Source organism: Gavia stellata, chromosome 1 (genome assembly GCF_030936135.1).
Source record: "Gavia stellata isolate bGavSte3 chromosome 1, bGavSte3.hap2, whole genome shotgun sequence".
NCBI classification, from domain to species: domain Eukaryota; kingdom Metazoa; phylum Chordata; class Aves; order Gaviiformes; family Gaviidae; genus Gavia; species Gavia stellata.
Window position 1 is genome coordinate 32,648,309 of NC_082594.1, and position 27,558 is coordinate 32,675,866.

Sequence of the window (27,558 nt, forward strand, 5' to 3'; positions counted from 1 at the left end):
AAGCTCCTGCTGGAATTTTGCCTTGACGAATTAAATCACCCACTGATCACACAGAACCACAGTTTGAGAAGCACTGGAGCCCTACAGACAGACACTCCTGCAAAAAAAAACCCCACCAGAAATAGAAGATGTTTGTCAACTAAGAACTTGTTTGAACTTGGTGACATCCCAAGTAACAAGTGCTATTTGGATGGACACATATGTACCCTGTCACTCTTCAGGCCGTTGTTTCAGTGTCTTCTTGCAGTGTCAAGAATTTCAGAAATATTTTAATAAGCCAGAAAATTAGTAAGTCACCAACAGAGCTTGCCACCTGGCTATTCTAATCTTTGATTTTGCACAAGGATAACTCTTAGTACTCAGTGATATCATACCATTTTTGGAGTTCCTTGGCAGCAGGGTAACTGTTGGACGATACTAGTCTACTGATCTCTCACAAACTGCAAATATCATCAGTAGTATGTGAACAAAGTTGCTTAAAAATAGAAGATGTGCTGTGGTGCTGACATTCTACATATTGTGTAAATTTGAGCTCATCAGCCTGGTAGTTGCCAAGGCAGTTTTGCAGAACCCAGAACACCGGCAGTACTCAGCATGACTACAGCATCTGGCATGGCGGCTAGGAAGAGATCCATGAGCTTCAGTGAGCTCTGCTCTGCAACAGAGAAAATGAAGACTTACATCCGAACTCTGCCACTGATTCAGAAATGGCCTTTGGTATACCAGCTAGCTATCCCACCTTCCCTGACAGGGTCAAGCATGATGGTAAATGAAAAGAACAGAAGGTTAGTATGGCTAGTAACGCAGGCTAAGTCACAGTAGTTAAAACTGCACTCTCTTTCAGATATTTTCACCCATTATAGTGTGACTTTCATACTACAGTGGTAAAAGATCATGAAAAGAAGGAACTGGTGCTGCCCTGGGAGCAGGAAGGGTGTTCCTAAGCACTAAAAAGTGCCTCATTCAAATCTGGAAAGCACCTTAGCAGGAGAGACATCTTTGTAATTATTGTAGCTCTCATAGCAGTAAGGTAAAAAGACCTCCAGCACTGTACGACGCCAAAGTCTTTGGTTTCAAGAGAAGAAGTATGTGCCACTGACATTTAGGCTTGTTTACTGGAAATACAAGTACCCAGAACTTTTAGCGCTGAGCACTGGTACTGAATGAGGCTTTTTTCAGCCTGAAGAAGCTGGCTATGTCTGGAGCCCGAACATATTTCAGGGTGACTATTTTTAGCCTTGCCCCTTTCAGCAGATAAAAAGGAAATGGATGCTTTTTGGCTAATTACCACAAAGGCCAACTAGAGATGTTCTTAAATGCAACGCCTCTGTTAGCAGGGGAAAGGAGCAGTGTAACCAGCAGAAGAGGAATACTGTCTCAGGAACTCTGTGCTAAAGAAACAGGACAATGAGAATTCTTCAATTACAACTATTGATTTCCCTCCCCAGGGCATAAGGAAAAATCCACGCAATATTTGCCATAAACCTTTCTTCAATTTGCATCCCTAAGCATCTCTTTTATTTCTGAAAATGACCTTCATGCTAGGCTCCTCTCAACAATGCACCTTTCCAAAAGGCACAGAACACATTCAGTACGACCACTATTCAGAAGCACGAGAGCATCCCAGCTGCATCTTATCACACTATTTCAACTCCAGAGAAATGCAGGGATGTCTGGACATGGTCCTGGGCAACTGGCTCTAGGTGGCCCTCCTTGAGCAGGGGGGTTGGACTAGATGACCTCCTAAGGTCCCTTCCCACCTCAACCATTCTGTGATTCTGTGCTTGTCACCCGGAAATGGTGATATTTAAAAGACCGAAAGAAGGCAAGTTTCATGCCATGCTGTAACAAAGTCATTTTAAGGTAAAACAAAAGGAGAATGGTAAGCCATAGCTAGCCAGCAAGGAAGCCTACTTTTTTCATCCTGTCTCTCCAGGCATTTGCAATAGGAAGAAAACCGACCCAATGATCAGATCGATGATCTCTCCCAAAATCTAAGAGTATCCATTTTACATAACTAATATGATTCATATGCTAGGATATTGAAAAAGTATATTGAAAAAAAAAAAATTGTTTCATGCTTCATTCCCTTCCCACCCACGCCCAAATTAGCCCATATACACCTGGCTACTAGAAGTTGAAGGCAACAATGGGGCAAAAAGGATATGGTAACCTTATCTATCCAGCTGCAGGTTTAAGAGAAACATGATAAAATATCTGCTGCATTACAAACAGTAGGTTATTCCTAATTTATTAGCATTATTATAATGGCTAGAAGCAGCGAGCAAAATTAGAACCTTTTCATATCATTGAACAAAAAAACATGGTAATATAAAAGACCTATTAAAATCCAGCCTTAGAACAGCACTTGTAAGACCAGTAGAAGACGACAGGCAAAATGGGAAGGACAAGAGACAGAGAAAAGAGCCTAAGATCACAAAGAAACACATAGCAAACCAACAAAAGCAACTCTCCTGACTTCTGAAAAGGGGAATAGCCACTCCTCTGTGCTGCTGAACTCATCTCACTTTAACCTTATTTTTCTTACTTGCTCCTCTCCATTACTCTATTCAAAAAATGTGAAAAATGGACAAAAAATGTACAAAGAAACTTAAGTACTAGTGTGCCTGCTACTCTGCAGTCCAGTTGTTCACAAGTAGAATAGTATTCGCTTGATTTGTAAAAACTGCTGGGTGTCCAGAAACATAAGGGAAATATAAAATACATCTCTCAACAGTACAGCTTAACACTTATGAACATGATTATTAGATAATTTTTTACAAATCGCACATTATTCTTCAGGAAAAATTGGTATTAGAAATACTTTAGCACATGGAAAAAAATATATTTTTTGTACTTAATGATGAGTCACTTAAACATCCTAGGGAACGTCTTTTTTGTATTATGCTGAATTTTACTTCAAGACGAAGAAATTGATCTTCGATACTTGAAAAATCAAGGTTGCATTGACTGACAGGCAGATGCAATCCCAGCTTTGTGTAAAAATGGCCTCCCACTTCAAACTGAACAGCATTTGTGTAGCATGTCAGCTTTTGTGGAAAATGCATGAATATATTAATACATATTTATTTTGCAAGGGAATTCATAGCCAACTGAGCATATCTACAAGAATATATATGAAGTGGCATGCTGGTCAAATTATTAATTTTCTTTTGCCAGTAGGGGATATTTGGGGGGAAAAAATGGGCATAATGCTCATTTTCAGCAATATACTGAACTGTCACTCAGTCAATACTCTCACAGTATTTTAGAGAAGATAACCAACGAGCCTGCACTAATTAAATTCCACTTGCTTGGCCTAGACCACCAAGTGTCAGGACTCCTAGTGGCCTATGTAATATGGTTGTAAAGAAATGTGACTTTTCAAATGTGAAAGTTCATTCATTATTCTAGAATGGCTTATAACCCATTCCTCCTAAAAACCTATTATGTATGTTTCTTCCAGTAGCTTTTTCTAAGGACTTTCATCGCATTCTCTGGAGAAAACTCTTAACAGAAAAAGCAAGAAGACATATGAAATTCTTGCAGCCTTGTTACAAGCTGCCATGTTGGCAACTACCATTGACACTAATGATCTTCAAGATGTATTTTTAAGCTACTTAAGAGAATTATAGGGATTACCAGCCTCACTGCACTGTTAAATGTCAGCTATTCCTAGGCTTTCTGAAATCCTGGAACTCCTTTTTTTTTGTTTGTTTGATATACAGTTTGGGAGAGTTCAGTAATTCACATTACGTATAGCTGAATCAGAGTCTCCCAAACCCCATTTCGAAAGGCGACCAGCATTTCACCAGCACATTTGAGAATGAAATAAGGGCTCTGATTTTATCCCAGTTTTTGCCTGCCATCCACTGCTGTTGGGGAAGCGCTATCAGACACTGCATTCAACAACTGCTTGAGCTGCACTCTGCATTGCATGTGCCTTCAAAAGCTCACCGAGAACTGTGAGCTTGGTGCCTAGCCACCCCATTGCAAAGGACCTGAGCAGTCCAGGAGACCTTGTTGTAGCTACTCAACTTGACAATATCAGTTTGAATTGGAGCTTTGCAGAAGAGAGATTAATCTCCCAGAGGTTATGGTTTTTTCTTCTCAACTTTTCCTCGAAAAGAAACGTAGTTTGAGATGTGTTCAAATTATTTTTGAAGAAATAAATAATAATAAAAAAGTGTTTTCTCTGAGGAAATGGAAAAAGAGAAGTAAACAGAAATGGGAAAGGGGAACTGAGAAAAAATTGGGGAAGAAGAGGGTTCAGTGTGGTCAGAGGAAGAACAGAATGGACATGAAGACCAGTGCAAGGATGGAAACAGGTAATATGGCAGATAGAATATGAGATGGGGTACGTGCCAGTCCCTCATTTTCTCCCTTTTGTGCATAGCAAAAGCCCCTCAGGAGTATCAAAATCTTATTCTCATCTCCTCTCAAGTCATCTGGAGCTGAGGGGATCCTGAATGTTTGGGGGACTCCTCTCTCCCTGTGTCCCATCCTTCCCAGTGCAGACTAGCCTCTTGGAGGACCTCTTTCTTTGGGGAGTCATTAATCCTAAGGCGATTAAGCACTGGGACCATGGAATGAAGATAATGGAAATAAAAATCTCTTAAGCCTCAGAAAGACAAAATTAAGGGGCAGATAATGCTTCCTTATGGTAGAAGGCTGACTACAGTGACATGAAGAAAATAATCCAGCTTGAGTGGGACCAGCTGGGGTGGATGTGGAGCCCACCTAGAGCAGCCTCGCAGAAGGAAAAGGCCGTCCAGCTAGGGTGACAAGTTATGGTGGGGGCACAAGATGGGTGTAAATATAGCGCATGCCGTACAATGCACCTTGCATGTAACCCCATCTGTGATACACACCCTCTGCTACAACAGTTCACATGCCACCGTCTTCCTATGTCCTACAGGCTTGATAGGGCAAGAAGGGAAGTATCAACCAGAAATAGTAGTATAGGGACAGTATCTTCTGTAACTACCACACAGTAAAACTGTCCACAGTTGGGAACAGAGTCTGCCTGTTTTTTTTCACCACAGTCCAAATATTTTTAAGTGAGACCATGAGATCCACTCCCACAAGACAGAAATTAGGACAAGTGCTTGGAAACCACATATTATTTTCCAGCTAGCTGCAATAGCATCACCAGCAGTAACTGCAAATGTGTAATTAATCATTAAGGCATTACATAGAACAAATACATTGTTAATAAAAAAATTCTAGGAAATTCAGTATCATGAAGCTTTACTAGTGCAGGATAGCAGGTGTTTCATCTATTTGTTCCCCTTCTAGAACTTGAAGTTCAGGAAAATGGGAAAAAAATACATAAATCTGCCAACAACAAAACTTCCAAAACGGAAAATACCAAGTGAAGGTCACACAACCTTTGTTTTAGCTTTCTGACTAATTATTCCTAGAGACACATTTGTACCTTGTATTCAAAGTGTTCCGAACATCAGCCATCTACATCCTTCCCGTAATCAAATCAAAGGTTGCTCCTTGGGAAAAAAACCCATTTGCTACGTTTGACAACGCTTTCACTCATACATGTCACCAAATTCTGTGCTTTCATTACCCATCCTTAAACGCATACATCACACATATCTCCCACCTAACTGCTGGCAGCCCCATCACAAGACCATCACTTTGTCCTCTCACTGAAACTCTACAGAGCAGCATGGAAATCAAACGCCACACCACGCACCCAGCAGCCAATTTCCTTGACCCAGATACAGAGGGTAAAATAGAGGGGATCCATATCTGCATTTAATATCAGCGAGGCATATAATCCCTTTTGGTCATTGCCAGCTCTCAGAAAACAAATGGTTACAGTTATTGGAGTGTGCAGCTTAACTTAATTTTCTAGATCTTCAAAGTTTGAAGCAACTGCATTTATCTTTTAATTTTATTTCCTTCCCGACTCAATTTACTATGGTAGCACTTAAAGCCTACACAACAGATTTGCTGTTTTATCAATATTATCAATGCCACCTTTAGAGAGCCTCTTTCATGTAAAGCACAATAGTAAATAGAAAAGTGAATAAAAATGGTTTAATATAACACAGTTCTATAACTTCTGTGGTTTATCTTCAATGCTGTCACTTTTTTAAAGCACAAATACAGACTGCAGCATGTTGAGGGTGGGAGAGAGTAAAGGGAGCGAAAAGTTAGATCCTACTACTCAAATACCAGAGACGGTATTTGGACATAAACCAATCTCTTCTGAGGCTGTGACTGCTAGATCTGCTAAATCTCATGCTGATTCCCACCAGTTAAGATTTTTTTTTTTTAAACTTTTTGGTAAAAGGCAAAAAATCTTCAACAACATGGAAAATTAGAAACTGGGCATACAGAGCCTGACAATTTTTCTACAGGAAAGAAAAAACAAAGATACCGTCAGTTTTCAGCTACCAGTGCTTCCAAACACAAAACCTGCCTTCATGTTTCTATCTTTGTTGCTCCTAAAGGAGTTGAACACAACAAAATCAAAGACCAGGAGGGGCTGCATGCATGCGTGCCTGACAGAAAGTAGAATGCTGAAAAATTCGAAGTTTGGGTAGTATGTCATTAAAGCTATCAGTTTTGTTTTGGTCTCCTGCTGTGGCCTTACCAGAAGAAGCTTATCTGATCAACTAATAGAAGACTGTGTACAAAATGCAAAAAAGCACTTAGATCAGGCAACCTGTGATTAAAACAATTATGAAGCAAATACATCCCACAGACTACATTTGTATGTATTTAAAATTGCCAGATTGAAATGAGTCCTTTTCTAGTAACATCACATTTGCTTCATACTCCATTTCACATTGATGACAAAAATCATGATAGCAATCACAGAACACAGTCTGAAATGAAGTAGTTCACTGTACGTGAGCAAACTTAGGGTACTGATTTGCCAACAGCTAGAACAAAGTCTCAGAACTGAATGAACACAATAAGGAAATACTGGAGCAGTTTAGATGACAGAGGAGGTTAATAAAACATAAGATACTGTAAATGTAATAGATGATACACAGAAAACAGATCAGGAATTGGGGAAAAACATCACTGTGCCTTTTCTGCATTTCTTTTGATGATTCTAAAACTAGTCACAGATGATTCTCTTCCTGAAATTTTCTGCTTTGCATTTCTCTATTTACAACAAGCTCCCAATATAAAAGGGTGATATAATTAAAACCCACATGCTTAAAATATAAGTATGTATTTCACATAATGCACAATTCAATTAAAAATTTGATTTATTACTAGAGAACGTCATCAAGTTAATTATCCATATGATATATGAATCACATGGTAAATTCTAGATGTATCGGATTAAATTTTCAAAAGTCACTAAATGATTCTGTTAAATTTATGTCTTGTGGTTTCCATGCTACTTCTGACATTTTCAGCCATTACCTTTTCTAGCAAGCATGCCAGTTTAGGTCTAGCACTTCTCCCTGAACTCTTTTCTATTTGGGGCATTTAAAATATCTTTTCAGAGGTGATCTTCACCTAGCATGGCACAGCATTAAGTGTAACTAAATTTGGATGATCCACACAGAAACCCATACGCAAAGAGCTTGTCCTGACCAGACCAATGTAAACCTGTAAGTCCTCAGGAAATCCAGCTTTAATCACATTTGAATATAGCCATACATTCATACGTTCAGGCATGAAGATGCACAACGTGTGCTCTAGTAAGAGTTTTGCACATGATGGAATGCAGAAGTCTGCATCATCCCACCAGACAATACCAGAGGGGGGCACAAGCCCCACACCAGCTTCCACTCCTTCCCTACAGTAAAACCACCCCAAAAGCAAGAACAGTTCTGACCCTGTATAAATCCTGTGTAAGACCATAATAATGGATAAGTCATCCATCCCTATAAGGCAATAATAAAAGCATCAAAGTCAGATATGACCTATTCATTTGTAACAGAGCACTCCTACCTCTTCAGTTTCATATAATTTTCACTAGCTGCAGGTCTGCATTCAGCACGTTGCACCACTATTCCTTCCAAAGAAAGTTTATCTAAAATGAAAAGACAAAGCAAAACTGGACATTAAAATAAGATTCACCAGCATGGTCAACATTTGAATTATTTTTCACTAATTAAGCATTTAGCAAATATAATGTAATTATAAGTTCTCAAATCTCAAATTAAGTTCAAAAATCTCTGCTATTTAGACAGCGAAGAATAAGCAGGAAAAACATGCTTGCGCAGCTGGTATCCTCTAGACTTCCTCATTTTGCCATCAGATGTTTTACATATCAAGAATGAATCACAAAGACCAAATTTTAAACAAGAGATGGTAACAGTGTGGTCCTCCTTTCTCTAGATTGTTGCACTCAGCTTATCTAGGAACTGTTTTCTGGAAATGTGCATCGAATACAGTCAGTGACCATGAAAAAAATAAGCTACAAAGATAACCCGATCATCAAAGTATCCAAAATTAGTGGAAGATAAAATGAGAGCTAATTTTATTCCTATCCTCACAAGAAGAGTAACCTATTTTCATCTTACTACAATAACAAAAAAAAAAAAAAAAAGCTGTTCGCTAAAGGAACCTAATGCAATAAAGTAATAATACTACATATGCCAACAGTCGGTGAAAGGAAATGAAAACTTGCAGTTAGTAATCTAGGAGATCACATACTAAGTTTTAGTTAATACTGCTCTCTGTATATTCACCTCTATAACAGAGTCACGTTGTAATCCAATATGAACATCTTTTTGCATAAAGCAATGACAACAGAGCAGTGCAATAGTACCAGTCTACTCCGTAAAGGTGGAAAAGCCTAAAAATTAAAAGCAACTTGATGAAGAAAGGAAGAGAGAAGTGATGGTGGGCAAACATCTGCTTCTCTATGACGATGTTCTAGTGCATAGTGCGTGTGCGTGTGTGCGAGGAGCGTGTGACAATTTATCCATCTCTTTTGGGCATAGCCGGTGCAATATGTATAAAACAAACCTTTGGAACAGCCTTGCATAACAAGAAAGGATGAGCTTAATGGCTTCATTAGCTCTCACTATTTAAAATGCCCTTCCAACAGAGAGTCTTGTCTTGCTATCAGTGTAGGGTACTACACTGTCACCATCACCTTCAGCTGGGAACGTCACTGAAGATAACAGAAACACTCAGAAGTATTAATGCCAAGTAACACAAGGCACTCTGAGATGCCTCTAATTTTTCCATTGCCATTATAGACCGAAATATTATTACATCTGGAAATCTAAGCCTGCTCTCCCTGAGTAATGCAGAAAGTGATTACTTCAACACCATGTATTTTAAAATTATTTAATCTAAACCTCCTTGGTTTGATTTAAACTAAATCCTTGAAAGGGATAAGAATGACATACTTTTCCAGGTAGTTTTGAATGAAACAAAGAAAATTTGTATTAAAACACTTCTTGTTTTACAGATTCCTAAGGTTTACGGTCAGGAGAGACAACTTGGGAAATTTGCCTGACCTCCTGTGTATCATAGACAAATAAATTTTATCCTCTTTCTTCTGTAGAGAACCCAGTAACTTATTTGTGGCTAAAGTGGTACTAATATTCCTGCTTAATTTCTAATATGAATTTGCCTTCAGCTTCTAGCAGTTGGTTCTTCTTACGACTTTCTATACTATGCTAAAGAGCCTTTTAGTACCTGGTGTCTTCTCCCTTTGAAAGTACTTACACATTGTAATCAAGTCACTTCTCAATCATCTTTTCAATAAATGAAGTAATTCAAGCTCATGCATTATCTCACTACAAGGCATTTATGCCACACTTAAGTCAGGTTTCGCTCTCTTACCTGCACCTTGTTCAATCTTGCAATGATGTTATAAGAATACGGAGACCAGAAAATAGAGGTAATACTATTGTACTGATCTTACCAAAATCATATACAGAGGTAAAAAAACAGATACAGGAGCTGGAATTTCTCTCACCTCACTTCAGCCATCTCACCATTATTCAGCAGAATCTCTGAATTCAGCTGAGAGAAAGAGGAAGGGAGACTTTCAGAAGAAAACTGGTCCCATCTCTTTTAGGAGTCAATGATCTGCCCTGTGCTGGTGGGTTTTTCTGTGGTTTTGGTTTCTGGGGTTTTTTTGTGGGGGTGTGTGTCTCTGTGTCACCTGACTGTGCATCATGTTTAGATGGCTAAAATTGGATTAAGATCAATTTGTCTCTAAAAAATCAAGCTCGGGGGGTTGATGGAGCTGACTGGCTATTATATCACTAATACATCTATCTTGAGTCTTTTCTAAGCCTCACATTTTACCTATGTGCTCTGCATTCCCTGTTCCTAGGTGTATAATTGCCTTTGGCTTCGTTAAAATGCATTGTCTTTAAACAGATTCTGTGAATTAAGTGATCCCGGTCACACCATGACAGTCCTGTTGTAGTTACTCACTGTTTGACCAGCATTTGTGTCAATCACAACACATTATAAGCAGTGATTCTCACTTATTACTGTCCCTCTTGCTTATCCTGGAGGAAGCCCTTCAAACTACAACCTGAGTGGCTTCCTACTAATAATTACTTTCTGATAACTGACAGCCAGTTTTTAATCTTGTTCTGTGCTTGCTATTTTATTTTTTTTAGACATAAATCAGAATGTCACAAGATTCTAAATTATGTGCAATACGAAATGCTAAGCAGGCTGCAAACATGCTGTTACTTTATCAAACTCACAATCTCCAAAATAAACAAAATTAGGTTTGTTTGACCAGAAAACACTCATTATATTTCTGATCTTTTCTACCTCTTGAACTCCATGTCAAATTTTCTACTAGTCTCTATGGTACAGGTTCAAGGCTAACCAGCCTATACTCATCTGAGCCATCCAGCCCAGCTGCCTGAACACTGACATGCCACTATCAATCTCTCTGCACCTTGCACAATTTTCAAATTATTCTTAACTTTTAAGAATCAGGATCAGTGAACCAGATAGCTCCCCACACCAACTATTTGGGAAATGAACCTGCCAATTAAACATGCTTATCCTTAGTAACATCCTATCTTTGATGTCTTGGCTAATTCCCTCTTTTAATTACCACTGATACAGATCTGGCTTTTAATGTTCCAGTCGCTTCACAGTACAAGGCTGTCCGCAGTCTCCAACAACACCGCCTTGCAGCTAAGCTAGTCTACTGTCAAAGCTCATCCACTGTCAAGGCTCATCCCTGTCCAAAAGCCGAAGTTTATGTCCCACTTTCCCTGGATCCTCTTGGGGATTTTAACACACCCAGAAGAGTCTAGAAGAATAAATCTGCAAAGACACATGCAAACCTCCAGATTTGAGACTGTAGCGACGGAACACAGTTTTTACTCCCTTCGCAGCCTAACTAGCCCTCATACTAGCCCTCATTCACCAAACTCAAGTTCAGAGACTTGGGTCTGTCTTCACTTGTTGCAGGACTAGAGCTACAATGAAAAGACATCCAAAGTGCTACACGTCTGCCTTGGTACTTCCATGGTCACATCAGCCTAGAAGCCAAAGGATGAATAAAGCATGCAAGTGTCAATTCCCTGTCAAAAATACCTACTTAAAATAAAGCAGGTAGTACAAGATAAATGAATAGGTCTGGAAGACTAGCTAAGACCAGCAATTAGAAAGGGGACATTTTCCCAAGCATCTCATACTCTCAGTTGCCCTATGTGGGGTGGCAGGTACAAGTACACTGTGAATGCAGCTCCAGACAATGTGGTCTACATAACCCATAGCTTCATCATTAGCTGCCAAATGCATGCTTACCCCAACCTCCCTGCCTGAATGCCCTGGTGCCAATTCATAAAGGAATTTCAACTGTTGACTCTTTCAGTGAGATGATAGGGAGATACGCTGGGGAGATGCCCATTCCAGCTTCAAATCCTGCTGACAATCACCATCAAATGAACAGAATGTGGTTAAAATGTTTAAGGCAATCTTAACAGGCACTGGGGAAATTTACCGGAATTGTGCAGAAGATGGTCTGATAGGGATTGGTTGGTTTTGGGGTTTTTTTTGAGAAAGAGATGGACTGGCTTGGAGATTTTAATGTGTTCATTTTCTATTCTGAGTGCACCCAGCTCCAATTTCCAACCACTGGGTCTTGTTAGACCATTGACTGCTAAGTTGAAGAGCCTGCTATGAAAGCATTTCTGTCCATCCAAGCACTTATGTACTGTCCACCTTTATCAAGCCTAATAAAAATAAATCATGTTTTCTCGAATCTTCCATTAGGCCTATTTCTCAGCTTCTTAATCATTCTTATTGGTCTGAGAAAGTTCAGTTCATGAATGTCTCTCCTTAGCTGTGGGCCTCACAGCCAGACTTGATGGCGTGTGGGACAGGATCTGGAGTGTACCAGCTCCCGCTCTTTGTGAGGGGTGCCCAGGAAGGAGGAGATGAAGACCTGCCCCAGGACACATGATTCCCAGGCAGCAGGAAAAAGCGGAAGAAAATGCAGGAAGGACAGGCTGTGGGCATGTGTGCCTCCAGCTTCTCAGCAGGCAGATGTTGGGCTGTTGCTTACCAGCATCCAAGTCGGAAGCCCTGGTAGTTCCCGCTGCCTATTTATACCACTGTGTAGCTTCCCAGGCTATTTACTGCATGTGATGGCTGGACAAGGAGCAGCCCCCTCCTACAGTAGACCTCAGCTCTGCTCTTCCAGACCAGAGGCATTTTATGGCACCTCTCTTCATTCAAAGGGCAGCCTCAAAGCTGGTGCCCTTTTCAGATCACCCTTCCCTGGTGGCTACGCAGCTAGAGAACAGGATTGCCCAGCCTTCACTTGGCACTCCCTTATTTAGGCATCCAACGGTACACAGTACAAAGATACACCGACCACTGCATCGAACGATGACCTCACGTTCAGTTGTCGATGCATTATACTCAGGGCACAGCCTCTGCCCTACCCCTCCTGCAAACATACGTTCTGCAAGCCCCGCCTACAGTATATTCCTAGGACTATAAACTTCATATTCGGCTTTATTAAAATGTTATCCTAACCAACTATCCAAATGGTGCTGTATCAGCAATGTACCTCCTTATTGATTACATTCTCAGTCTGTATCATCTCCAAACTTCATCAGTAACTATCTCCTTCTTGATAGCTGACTAAAAATAAATAGGACCAAATCACAGTAACATTTTAGTGCTACCTGTCTGCTTAACATTTGCGAGTTTGAAAGCTAGGAAATAATTTTTGTGTAGTTAAATGAGAGGGAAAGCAATACAGTATATATTCTAATTCAAGATGACAAGTGGGACATACTCAAAGATTTAACAGAAAAAAAAAGTATTACCTCTTTGCTGAACAAATTGTAATACAAAATAAAGAAGAAAAAAAATTGGCACAATCCATTTTCCCCTCCACCCACACTGATTAGTATTATATTACTCTCCCTTCATTTTTAACTGATTGATTTCCAAGTCAGATGTTTTATTGTTTTTCATACAGTCCCTTTTTGTTTTTAAATACCTGGGCCATCCATTTCACCTTTCAAATACTGGCACCGCATTTGTTTTTTCAGTCTTGTAGAACCGCAGTGCTCAAAAATTATTAAAAATATCAACAGCAACTGTTGACAGTGTTTCTTAGATAGCTCTTTTAAAACTCTTGAATGCAAATTGTTCAGACTTGATGATTTGAAAATCTTCAGTTTCAGTTAGTGTGTAGAGCTTGTCTTCAATAGCTGTTAATCAACATCCTGGAGTTATTATTGGAATGAGAATGTCTATGCTACTATAACTGTGCGATAGTAACTACTGAATGGTGTAATTGTCCAACAACCTGGCTGATTTTCTGCGTTATGACATTAAATGACTAGCAAACTACCTCAATAACCCAAACAGATTTCATTAGCACAGCTTCCTAATACACTTCAAAGATTCTCTACCTCTTATAGCTGAGATTTCTCCTCATATCCTTTTGTGCTGCAATAAATAGAAGTAGCTGTTTTCTGTAACACAGGTCATTTTCACTGCCAACAGATTCTCAGTGAAGCTGATGCTGTTCGGACATGTAAGCTGAACCCTAGGTAAAGCACCAACTTTTCTGTGCCGTGCTCCAGTTCTGAATCCTCAGCTCCATGGTGTGCTCAAGCCTCCAAACCAGAAGGTTCAGGAGGAGGATGGAAGTTGAGGAGGAGTGAGGTTATTTTCCAAAAGGAAACATGTAGGACAGAATGAGGGGCAGATGCCTAGCCCCTTCCTCCTTGGATTTGCTTTCCCGTGTAGCTGATAGACACCAGCACTGCATTTTCACTGTCTCCCGGGCGGCTTGTCTGACTGAGAAGGAACTGAAAAGCTGCATGGATTGCCCTCCTGGTATAGCTCAAAGGGTGAGTAACTTGGAAATGGAGTACTACTACAGCCACTTTCTTAAGTGTGTGTGTGAGAGAGAGTGTTTAGTATATTTTCTGACTTAAGCTGGAACCAAAACCATATCCTTGCAATTGCTGGATTCCAGCGCTATTCCTCCCTTAAATGGCCAATCCCAGCAAACAGGTGACAGGAACAGTTTGTGAAGCAGCAGTCCTTTCAGGGTTGCTAGCTACCAACATCGGCAATCAGGATACTTCAGCTGTTCAGGGCAAAAACAGAGGCAGTTTGCTCATGGCATGGCAGAGCACACAGCAGCAAGTTGCTCTGTCTCAGTCCAAGTGGGCAGGAAGAAGAACCAGGACACACTGGAAACATCTCAGCAATTACGCGCCTGGCGCACAACACAAAAACTCTCAGAGCACAAGAGCTAAGTCTCCAGACTTGATTGCAAAAAATACTTGCATACCTTTATCAAAATGAACTTTTAGATGATCTTCCAGAGGATGGACAAAAAGACAGAAAAAAGGAAACCCAGTTCTTCTAGCTACACCTACAGAAAACACCAAGCTATATGAAGCCGCTAAAGTATTTCCTACCTCACTAAAACTACATGCACTGCAACACCATATGTATCACCCAGCGCATATGAAGAACGAAGGCTCTCTGGAAAAGTTGTCTTGTAGTACGGCACAGAAAGTGGAAAATTTTCACAAAGATATGCCAACCTTCAGTTTTGTGTTACAGATGACTGTCATCTGCAGCAAAGTAAAGTTACATGGGTTTGTGGTGATGAAAATTTTACGGCAGCTCTACATTTTTCAAGTCTCAAAGGTTTAAATGTAAATATTCATGATCTCCACAGAGTGTATTTTCCACATCAAATCAATTTTGAATATTTTATCACACAAAACACGAAAATGATTTTGCATGATCTTTCAAAGAATACTTACTCGTTCACTAAAGTGGAAAATTTCAACTGCAAGTGTTAGAACATTCAGAAGATGATAAGTGTGAAAAACTAAGGGAGCAGATACTGTTCTGTAACTACTGTCTCTTAAAATGCGGACGGTTTAGCTGGCCGTGAAAAATTTCATATCTTTTACAAATCCCAGCTCTCCCTGAAAATCCCTACTTACTTGTGCCAGGACATTCCTAGTTCAGCTTCAAAGTATTTCAAGATCACTGGTTGGACTTGATGATCTTACAAGTCTTTTCCAACCTTAGTGATTCTGTGATTCTGTGATGAAAGCACTACAGAAATAATTCTCTTAGGGCTTAACATCCACTAAGATGGTTCAACAATGTAACTATGCACGATCTAAGCACATTAACTGAACTTCCATCACTTGACAAAAAACTAAATTTGAACGGAAGTCTCCTGTAATGGCAAAAAAAAAAAAAATCATACTTGAAACTAATTGGATCTTTCTTTTTCTCAATTATTCACTCAATAATTGTGAAAAGGGTTAATTTTGAAAAAAGTCCAAATGTTTAAAAATTAGAAACTGGTTGAAATCTCTTTGACTGAAGTTATGCTAAACATGTCAATGGCATCAAAGAGTTAAAATTAAACCAATGACTAATTCCTGATAAATCAAATGTAATGAATAATATCTGCTTAATATATCACATACAGCAGCAGAAAAATTTAGCATATAAGGGCTAGGGATACCCTGGCAAGGAGAATAGCGAGTAAAAAAAAGTGCATTTATTTCTACTAGATTCAGTTATCAATTAATAAAATATTATAGTGATGACTCTACAGTATTGATAAACAGCCTTAGAGACAGTAGGAGCAGTAGTAATAAAATATTCAGAAATAGAGCAGAAGAATTTGCAGAAGAATAATCTGACTTTTCACTGCTAATCAGGAAAAGCAGGAGACATCTACCTGTAGAGTGAAAAATCCATCTTGAAAAAGATGGGACCTCCCCTCCAGGTCCAGCCCAAGGTAAGTGCTCACTCCCGCCTGTGCTGGGGAATGCATGCTGCGGCTCCCGCCCGCTCCCCAAGGAAAAGCAGGGCAGAGATGTGTGGAGAGCTTTCCCTTTCGTGCTCTAAGCTGCAAATGTTTAAAGGGGAAACCTTTATCTAAGAGGCAACCGAGAACAAGCCTCAAAGCACAGATTCATGGAGGGAAGACAGCCATTTGATTCAAGTGTGCTCTGCCGATGTTTCTCCCCTCCCCGTACCCAAGTGTTGCTAAGCTATAATGTTATGTGATGTTCAAAGCTATCTGTAGGCACGCTAACCCTTTGTTCTGCAGGGCAGCTGACTTGTTTCTACTGAGAAAGAACAAACTGATGCTAGATAGCCTTGGTGGCTTAAAAAACATCACCAATATAAATAGTAAGTTCCCTCTCTAAAACAGTTTTTATCTGTGGCACAGAGAAAGGCAAAAAGCAAAACCTAATCAGGCTGCAGTTCTTGTGTTGGTGCAGATATTCCCATTGACTGCAAATAGAAGCTTTCACCACAAACTTAAAACAGTCAGACCAACAAGTCCTCAGCATCACTTCCAGAGTATCCTCTGTGAAAACGTCTTACCACTGCACATGCGTCCAATAAATGAGGAATATGCATGTGCACGCGCTCCATAGCCAACACCTGCTTTGTACAGACAGGGACACCTTTCCTTTCAGTGTTGTCCTGATGTATGCATCAGGTACTCTAACTGGTACCAAAAAAATGTGAAAAGACACTTCGTGAAAATTCAAATCCTTGAAACATAAATGAAGCTATCTGTTTAACACCCTAAGCACTAAACATGATTTGGCCAGCTGATACTACAAACACATCTTAAAGTATTAAAAATAAGGTGTAATTTAAAATAGTAGTATGCATTTCTGTGAATAACCCCCAAAACTATGTAAACTTCTTAGACGTAAAGGAAAGAAAGAGACGAACAGTTGTTATACCCTTCTTCCCTTACACAGTTAAATGCAAATTCTCCTTTACAGTCATATTCCTGATATCTCCCTGCATACACAGCTGATACGCCACCTACTGCAAACCCGAGCTGACAGTCAGAGCAATGCTAGCAGCGTTTCCATTCCAACATCGTGCCGGAGCTGAATAAAGGTGCTTTTTAAAAATAAAAGCTGACAAGAACAAAGCAAGATAGCTGGCTTTTTGTCCTAGCTTCGATAATGGAGAGAAAAATAAACAGAAGAGAAAAGGAATGCGAAGAAAAACACAGCAACTCCGAAGGCTCTGAGCAAGACAAGGACTATAAAACGTCTCTGATTACTCTGAATGTTGGTGGCTATCTATATATCACACAAAAACAGACACTAACCAAGTATCCAGATTCTTTTCTGGAAGGGATCATAAATGGAAAAATAATGTGCCCATTCGATACAGATGGTCATTACTTCATAGACAGAGATGGACTCCTTTTCAGACACATTCTCAACTTCCTACGAAATGGAGAACTTCTTCTACCAGAAGGGTTTCGAGAAAATCAACTTTTGGCACAAGAAGCAGATTTTTTCCAGCTTAAGGTACTCTCGGATGCAGTGAAATCAAGGTGGGAGAAGGAACAACTAGCATCTCGAGAGACTACTTTCCTGGAAATAACTGACAGCCACGACCGATCACAAGGACTTCGAATCTTTTGTAATGCTCCTGATTTCATTGCAAAAATAAAATCCAGAATTGTACTGGTGTCCAAAAGCAGGCTGGATGGATTTCCGGAGGAGTTTTCGGTATCTTCAAATATTATTCAATTCAAGTACTTCATAAAGTCTGAAAACGGTACACGACTGGTACTGAAAGAGGACAACACCTTTGTCTGCACCCTGGAAACTCTTAAGTTTGAGGCTATAATGACAGCTTTAAAATGTGGATTTAGACTGCTGACCAGTCTGGATTGTTCGAAAGGGTCGATTGTTCACAGTGATGCACTTCATTTTATCAAGTAATCACAAAGGCAAAGGAAACGAGCATGCAGATAGTAAACCTCCTTGACCTGCAGCCTCCTGGCATCACAAATAATGTGTCTAACTAGCCTTGTACCACAGAGCTCGGCTGCTAATCAATTGATGTGAGCTAATGGTATGTAAATCTCATAATGACATCCATCTCTGGCTTACTTAAGCTGAATGAAAATTTTATGCTTGAATTTAATAAAAATTATCTGCTAAACATTGTAAACACAGATTGAATGCTTTATGCTATTTGTAATACATATTTTCTCGATGCTGTCTTTCAACCAGAGAGTCTAGATGAATTTTTGTGTACTTGTATGACTAACATGCATACACCTAATTGCTCTGCTGAACAGCAGTGAGAGTATTTTCATATAATAAGTAGGCTTAAAATATGTTTTGCTTAGAACAAATTCAGAATGGATTTTAACTGGAATAAATGATTTTGAATGTTCATTAGTGTTTATGCTAATCTATTGTACTGAATTTGCGAAAAACAAGATTGCAAGAGGGTTTAAAATTAGTCAGCTTGATTTTAAAGTTAAATTATTTCTGAACTCACTTAAAACCAAGTTTATAGCTGTGTTATTACATTAATAACAATTGCCAAAACCATGTAAACCAACAAAATAATGCTGGGGGGATTAGTTCTGTTGAATCCGCACAGAATGTTAAATTTTCTAATTATATATACATATCAAATGGCTAACAAAAATATTTGACATAAAGTTTCATGTAACAGGTTTCCAGTAATGACATCCTACAATGCTAAAGACACTATTTCCTACTAATCATTTGTGCTGGTAAGGAAAGGCAATTAACAGCACCCTTGCTTTGCACAATGGCTTACTAAAAGCAACTAGTACTATTAGTTTTGAATAGACCACCTGCTGGCATTTAAGATGCATCACTCTAAGTAACAGAATAAATACCTTCTTTCTCCTCATCTCCACTATTTATCACATATTTTCATTTATATTTTAAACAAAGTTTTAATAGCTTCTGTGGAACAACTGTAACTAATTTAACCACAAGCATTACAAACCAGTCACTCCGCAAAAGCGGACTGAAAAATCATCACGAAAGGCAAAAAGGAGCTGCAGTAACTCTAAGTTTAAGTTTTGTCCATTATTGAACCCAGCCATCATTCACAGCTCAAATGAACCCAAAAATCAAGTAAAATGCTATTAAAGAAAGAAAAAACAACCAAGTAGTTTCTCAACTGTCCCAAAACATTCTGTATAGAAAAAAAACAAAACTAAAAATGTCCACAAAATGAAGTACAATCCATACCAGAAGTGACAACCAAGGAAAACAGGTAACACAAGACAGGCTGAGAACAGTTTACTTTCAGATTTTAGAGGGAACAAATCCATCCTTAGTAGTAGTGACTGGGAATGCAAATGCAAGGTCCACTTATCCTTCAACACGAAACTCTATTTCACTTGTAACATACAATAGGTGTTGTTAACTGGGTCCCTCGCCAGAGATGAATTAAGAGGGGGACTCTACATCTCCAGACCAGGCAGCAGTGACTGAAACATATTCCAATATGATTTCACCAAATGAGGAAATCCAATCTCTCCAGAATACTCCATCAGAATGAACCCACTGTCTAGAAATGACGAACTTTTCTATCCAGTCCCCATGTTACAGACTTACGGATCACAAAAGATGTGCTTCTGAGTGGAACTTTTCCAAACGGAACTGTTTAAAAATCAGATCACCCTACATTTCAGGCTTACAAGCTGAAGAACCGTTCATGTATCCCAAAACTTCTCTGAGTTTGTCCAAATGCATTAACTATCTACAAACAAAAGATACACAGTAAAACACAATTTTTTACATGCTTCTTTTACACTTCCAGACCATTCCAGCTAGAATTCCATTACTGTGTGTCATCCTCCCTCCTTCATCCCCCTCCAAGTTATTTTCAAATGGATAGCTTCAAAAAAAATCCTTGTTAACCACTAATCTTATACACACAAGATCTCCAGGACTTCTGTGAAAAGTAAATGTGAAAGCTCCCCTAAAAGAAATCCAAAATCCTGCTGATCTTCTAGGACAAGAACTAGAAACACCATCACACAGAACAATTACATGAAAAGCCCTTTGTGGACACAATTCTCTACATGAGCAAGAAGCAGCGACAAGACAATCTAAAAAAGCTCCATAACTAATGTACAAGTTTTAAAGAAGCATGCTCACAGTGCTGTCAAAAACACAGCCTGCATAAGCACAAAGTCTGGAGGAGGCTGTTGCTCCTAGGATGTCAAATCATCCATTTTCACTTAAATGCTTTTGGTTCTAACCTTCACTTGTAGTGGATCTTTGATTGAGATTTAAAATGTCATTGCAGTTGAAAATAAAACAGAAAAATTGCAAAAATCAATTTTGATTTCAAACAATTAATATATGTTAATTAAAATATACTGTGGTTGCTTGCCTTTCAGTTGGGCTCTTAGGATGCCCAGTATCAAGAAAATGTTAGCACTTCAGCATCAGAAAGCAGTACCAGTTTTTCATCATAGCATGAATTAACTCATGAAAAAGCAGTAAAGAATTTGATGGTTCTGCATTTATTATAGAATATGGTTTTGGAATATAAGCTATTCACAAGCTGGTAATGACAGGTAAAACTCAAACCATCTGAAATATCTTCCAAGAATACTCTATAGTTATTCTTAAAAAAATTACTGGAAAGTTTTTATTTGCCAGGCTTTTGGTTCAGAGTACCTACTTCCCTCTTAACCTATATAAAACAAAGGGCACTTGAAATTCCTTTTTTTTTTTTTTGTGAAAAATGTACATCTCTAATCATCAGTAAAAAATAAATTTGTGCTGGTTTTATTTTTTTAATTTAAAACTCAATGATTCATTACATTAAGCACTTTCCACTGCATTTTTTTTTCTTTTATTTCTGTGTAAATAACACTGACATCTATGGCATACACGTAAAGTCATCTGCTGTAACACTAACTTCAATCTTGTCGTCTTTTCCCACTCTCATGAGCACTCATGCATTTCTACAAGTGTCAGGGTTTGAAATTTTTATGTGCCATTTCCGATCGAAGGCACGTCACTCAGCTGTTTGATTCACACAGCAGAAACAGAAGATGGGGGTGACATAATAATTCTCATCCCTGTTCACACTGAACAAATCCACAACTACATTGAATCACACCATATCAGCTACAATCAAGATGCTTCGGACTAGTTATAAACCTGAATAATTTTTCAAAAGAGGGTGGGGGAATGTCTTGCTTTGGTATATGAACAAAATAACCACGTAAAACTTCTATACTGTGCATAATGTTTCCTTTTTACTCCATGAATATATTCAATATAACATAAATATATTTTGCATACCTTCAGTCACTGAGGTAGATGCTTGTGTTCCACCACTGTAGGCTGTGACAGAAAAGGTACTGAGTTACACATCAGTTACCTTTTCTGTCTTTTCTTTAAGATTGGACATTGCATATTTAGTATTACCATGACAATGAGAAAGCTGCAAAATCAAGTGCTTACGTCAGAAATACTAACAGTTGTTCTAACAACATTACTTTGAATATGATATGCATCCAAAGTATTTCTATTCATCTTTCTCTCATGAAGAGTTGGATCACAATGAACTTAATCGTAACAGTCCTACAAGTATCAGGAAGGAATGGCAATTTCCATAATTTCTCAGATGATCTTCAATTGCTCGGGTAAGAGTAAAAAGGAACTTCCTCCCCCTTTCCCAAGGAGGCACTTAACTTGCTCCCACGCAGGTCAGCTCCTTTTGCCCCCCTGCCCATCTTCTCAGGTGAGAAAAAGGGCCACCAAGCAGACAATTCAGAAGGGACAGAAGGCAGGACTGACCCCCATACACTAAAAAAAAATACCCCAGCCCCATGAGTTCCCTGAATGACTGCTCATGAAAGAGCAGTGCGAAATTGACCAAAATACCCATTGTATTCCTTCCTCCCACACTTGTATGCCCATCTTTTCCATTGGTGGAAAAGCCAATGGCTTTTATCACGCTTGGCAGTACAGTGGCATAGTTATCACCTATTTGTTTTTTTCCTATGTAAGGACAAAACTTATATAAGAGTGGCTGCACTATGTCAGACTAAGGTCTATCTAACCCAGCGTCCTGTAGTGACTGTGAACTGCTTCCATCCCCTGATCCTTCACATCTCTGGGCAGAATCACCATTTTTGCTCCTTTGAACCTCACATCCTTCCCCTTATCTTGTCTTCCTCCCACACCATACAACTATATTTCATTTTTCTTTCACTGTACCCCTCCCTGTCACCAGGAGGGCTGTGGGGCTTTGGCAGCAGCCTGACTCAAGAGGAGAAACCAGTAAAGACAGTGGCCAAAAGCAGATGCCTAGGAAAGAATATAAGAACCAGAAAAAAACATACACAATAATGCTCCCTTGAAGTATTCCCTCAGTCTCCAGCCACTTACTGCCCAATGACTTCTAGAGCCAGATGTGGTTTCCTGGAGGTAGCCTTGATGCTGTGAAATACACAGGCTGTGCAACAAGGTCAAATTAAAGCTCCAACGCTGCACCTTCAGTACCTGCTCACCCAGTAACCAGTGTTTTACAGCATCATAATTGCACTATTGACATTTTCAAACACCCATGTCTTATTTATAATTGTGTTTTTGCATTCGTACCTACTACAACTGTGTGACAATTGGTCACTTTTTTTGTATAGTTAATATTTCTTTAGATCATAAAGCGGGAAAAAAATTAGATCATCATTTGCAGCAATCAGTGGCACTGTTATTTGCAACTCTTAAAAGTATGACAAGGTTTCCACTCAATAAGATGGGAACAGCTTAAGAAAATTATCTTCCTCCTTCTCTCCCCATTAGTATACAAGCAGAATAAGGGCAGGCAACAAACATTACTATTTAGTAACGGCAGTGCCTCATCCATGAATTTATTTGCGTAGACAGGTCATGTTGCCCTAATTCTGTTGACTAATGAATCAGGATTGGGGATGAAGGGGACAAGTTAACTTGGGTCTATGACAAAATAAATAATATTTTCTTAGGCTAGAATTATTTCATCTTTGCTAGCTAACTATTGCCTAACCCTAATTTTGTCTCCTGTCCTGCAACACAAGGCAGAAATTCTTAGATTGACAGGAAAGCGACTACTAGTTAAAAAACTAAAGGTATTTTCATTTGGAGAGATAGGCTTGCATAATTTACTAGGCTGAAACAAAAGCAATTGATAAGGCACGAGAAATTTAAGATCAGAAAATTAACATTATGGTTTTTAATTACTTTTGAAATAGATATTCTGCAAGTCCTATTGTCTCAAAACACTGCCTCTATAAATCATCATCATTCACAGTAAAATGCCAGAAAATGAGAAGCGCGGCAAGGGCTGGGGAAGGTAGGAGGGAGATGTATGATGACACCTGAGGAACGCAGATGAGCGAGCACTCTGAAAAAGAAAGCACAGTTGCCTTTCTTTCTGAAAGAAATTGCATAATATCCTGTAGAACTAGACAGTTGATTTCTTTTCCTAAAAATGTGTGTAGTAGGAGTACCACACACAGCTAAAGCAACAGTCTCCCAAAAAGCTATTTCTATCTGTGCTGGTTACAGTTTAATATCATTGCCATTATCATTTAACACCATGTTTGTTCATTTTAAGCTTCAGAACAGAATACTGCTCTGCTACTTCAGAAACAAAAACGTTCACAAAACCAGTACAAGAATTATAGCTGTAAACAGCAGTTACTCATTTAAAACACTGTTAGGGCATGATGACATGCAAGTTCAACATGTTAAGATTTCAAAACCAAGTCGTTAGAAGATGACTGTTAAAAAAATCGAGCCATTCTGAAGGTCTGTAAACTTCTCCTGATAATGCTAAAAATGACTGTAGTATTGCCTTATTTACTGGTGTTGTGACTTTTGGAGACATAACCTCAGTTTACAGAGTTCATGAAACCCACGATCTTTCTGGATTAAAGGGAGATTCCGCGAGTTCCACCACAAGCGTTATTTCAGTTACCTGAAAAACTAAATCACTATGCTTTTCCAGGATACATATTTTTTGCCTTTGACACCACCTCACCCCAGGCTTTCAAGAGCAGCTTTGTTCCAGGTGTGGAAAGCCTGGCCAAAAGCGGGTGGCAGGTTTTCTTGCTCACATCTCCTGAAGGGAGATTCGGCATGCTGTGTCAGGGGGTGGCACTTCACCAGCTGCAGAAGTGCACCAAGGAGATGAGAATTAATATTTAAAAGCCCAAGGCTGCTTGCTAGGGAAATGCCCCATGAAGATGAGGATCCAAGGGGCTCATTAGAGCCATGGACCTGATGCTCAGGGAACCTTGCAGTGCCGGATGCCCTGAGCAGTGAGGATGGGGAGGGAGCAGTGTGGAGAGAGAGCCTTACAATACCTGAGCACTAGGAGATGAAGAGGAGGGCGGGGGACTCCATATCAGTGACTGTCACGTGGGGACCTTGGGTTTATGGAGAAGGCACAGATGCCAACACAGTGCAACACAGAGGTTGTACAACACAAATAACATCTAATTATCCTGAAATTACTAAATTAAAATAAAATAAAACAAAACAAAACCTCTTTTGGCTTTTCATATGCCTGGTTTCAGAAAGGCAATTTTCTTTTTTGCAGCAGAAGTCAGAGGAATGGAGAGATCCACTTTTTTAAAGATTTGTTAATAGGAAACCTCGAGCTACAAATGTACTGCTGCAGCTCCACAGAAAGCTGCTTGTTATCTCAAAGGAGGTTCTTGAGTTTGTACCATAGTGAACAGATGAAGAAAAAAAAGAACAGGTCAGAGGTGGGTACAGACTCTCTCAATTAGGAAGAAAAAATTAAGCAAACAAACTAGCAACGAACAGGCTAAGCGTCAAAAAATGTAAACAGAACAAGCAACTGTAACACCAAACCCAGTCATTTATTGCCTGTCTACTACTTAAATAAAGCCTTTGGCAAGTATTAGGGATAAAGCAGTACATTTTCTCAGTGCTGAAACTGCTAATCTCTGAGGAGACAAATTAAAGGTCCTGCAAGCCAGGCTGATAAGAATCAGCTAAACAGAGAAATAGGTACCCTCAGGTTAGGAGTCTTATCAATACTAACTTTATCTAAGGCCTGCAGCATTGCCAGGTCTTGTCGTATTTCCAACACATTTTCTAAAATGAACAGCAAATAATGTTCTTTCCCAAAAGGGCAGAAATCTAACATGTAGGCTATTTTATGCCGTCTCATATCATGATAAAAGTCCACCTCTATAACACTTTTCTGCCATGCACAGATGATGATTGTAGGGTTTGTCCACGGAGTACAGTGCAGAAATCCCTAAGACAACCTGCATGAGTAAGACAATATGCTGTAGCACAGCTACATGCTGTTCCTGCTCCCATATCACCACAGCTGCTGGCAAGACGCCGGGGCTGGAAAAGCCTTATAGCTCAGGAAGAGCACCAAATGAGCTCTGCTAGACTGTTTTCCAGACTCAAGCATACAGAAAGCTCAGGTCCTACTGTGCTGCAGCCTCTAGTGCTCTTGCAGCTGCAGTTAGCAAAGGCATGACTACACACAACCTTAGAAGAGCTGCTCTTGCTTTTGCCTTCCCCCTCAAAAGTTACTTCCATGGTTAAAACGAAAAAAATTCAATTATCCCTGATGCAAGCTGTGTAACAACAGTACAGAACTGAGGAAAAAAAAATAGGGGGGGGGGAAAAAAGCAGAGCCTGAGAGTAACAGTACCGCATCAGACTAAAGGTCTGCTTTGCTCAGCATCGTGACTCTAGCAAAGTGGCCAAAAGTGGATATCCATGAAGAAGCCTAAGGACAGAGCAGCCATATATCATTCTCCTACTGGGTACGCATTCCAGTGTTCAGGCTTTTGTGGCTTAGGGTCTCTTAAATCAGATGTCCTATCAATCTTAGTACCCCTTGGTGGATTTTCTATTACATAACTCTTTGGTCTCCTCTAAGGTCATGTAAGCCTTTAGCAAATACCACCTGCACATCTACATCTTCTGGGAAGGAATTCAATAGCTCAATTACATTCTGAGTGCAGAACCACCTCTTTTTATTTGCTTTGAAACTGCTTCCTGCTAGCTTTACATCTGCTACATGCCGGTCTCATACTGGCCAAGGCAGCAAGCATTTCATCTCCCTCTGTCCCTTTGATCCATCATTCAAGGCTTTAATTTGCAATACTGCAAAGGTCTGAACCCATCAAATGTGATCGTGCTGGTAGGTGGGTGAACTGCAATGATCAGCAAAATCCCTCACAGAAGACAAACACAATTTGTGGAGTCATGATCTGAGATGCCAGGCACGGCTGAAATTCCTGGGATTTCTCGAGAGTCAGAAGACAAGACCAAGAACTCTGATACGAGCCAAAAGCATGCTTCTGCTTAGCGCAATTCTTCAACAAGCTGGATGCGGACAACGCTGAATAGGCTCGTGGGATTAACTCCCACTGTTTTATATTGGGTTCTGTTCTCAGGATAGAGACTGCATGACAATAAATACATCAGTGCTGCTCAGGCAAACATAAATGTTAGAATATTCATACAGTATCCCAAAATAAATAGCCAGTCCCTAAGGACACTAAGGCCATTTATGCAAGTTCTTAAAAAATTTAATTCCAGTTACTGTTGACCTACATTAAATCCATGTCCTTTTTGCTGTTCTACCAGTGTACCTTCCCTGATTCTCCACAATATTTACTATAACCAGTATGATAGACTTTGACTACGTATACCTTAAAGCAGTTGCTTCTTTGTGTGTTGTAACAGCTACAAATGGAGCCTCATTACTGATTACAGCTCCTGGAAAACTACTGGGAAGCTCTTATTTTAAGTTTTATTGCATTTATTTGCCAACAAAACCAGTTATAGTTCCAAGACAAAAACTGTTTCTGTGGCTTGAAAATGGCAGGTTCTACAACTAAGTTATCTTCAACACTGAGTTTCAAGCTAGTATTTTTAAAGAATTACTGTTTAATTCCTCCTGATTATAATTTTTCAGTTAGAGCTTCACTTTTGAAGTATAATTAATATACGTTAACTGCTTTAAAGTGGATGAAATCAAACGTGCATTTAGCAGCTTTATGCAGTTCCGCGTCATAAAAGCTCTGTGCCCTTAACAAAAAATTGCTGATTTTATTGCATGCAGTTCAGTGTATAAAAGTGCTTACACTGAATTTCAAATATTCCAACATATGTATAATCAACACCTGAACTTTTGTTATTGCAACACCAAAAAAATGAAGCAAGTGCGACCTACAGACAATTCAAGTGTTTTACAGTTATGTCAGCTATCAAACACGTACATTCA

General features: G+C 39.4%; 2 protein-coding genes across 3 annotated transcripts in view; one reads left to right on the forward strand and one right to left on the reverse strand.

Annotated features, from left to right (window-relative positions):
* GTF2F2 (general transcription factor IIF subunit 2) overlaps positions 1-27,558 on the reverse strand; it is a 90,523-nt gene that overhangs the window by 41,335 nt on the left and 21,630 nt on the right. For both annotated transcript variants that reach the window (XM_059836313.1, XM_059836303.1), the window contains one exon: positions 7,939-8,020. In XM_059836313.1, the coding sequence (XP_059692296.1) occupies positions 7,939-8,020 (82 nt within the window). The remainder of the gene's footprint in view (positions 1-7,938; positions 8,021-27,558) is intronic.
* Positions 17,439-18,212, forward strand: KCTD4 (potassium channel tetramerization domain containing 4). Its single transcript, XM_009809317.2, has one exon. The coding sequence runs from the start codon at positions 17,439-17,441 to the stop codon at positions 18,210-18,212; it is 774 nt and encodes a 257-aa protein (XP_009807619.1).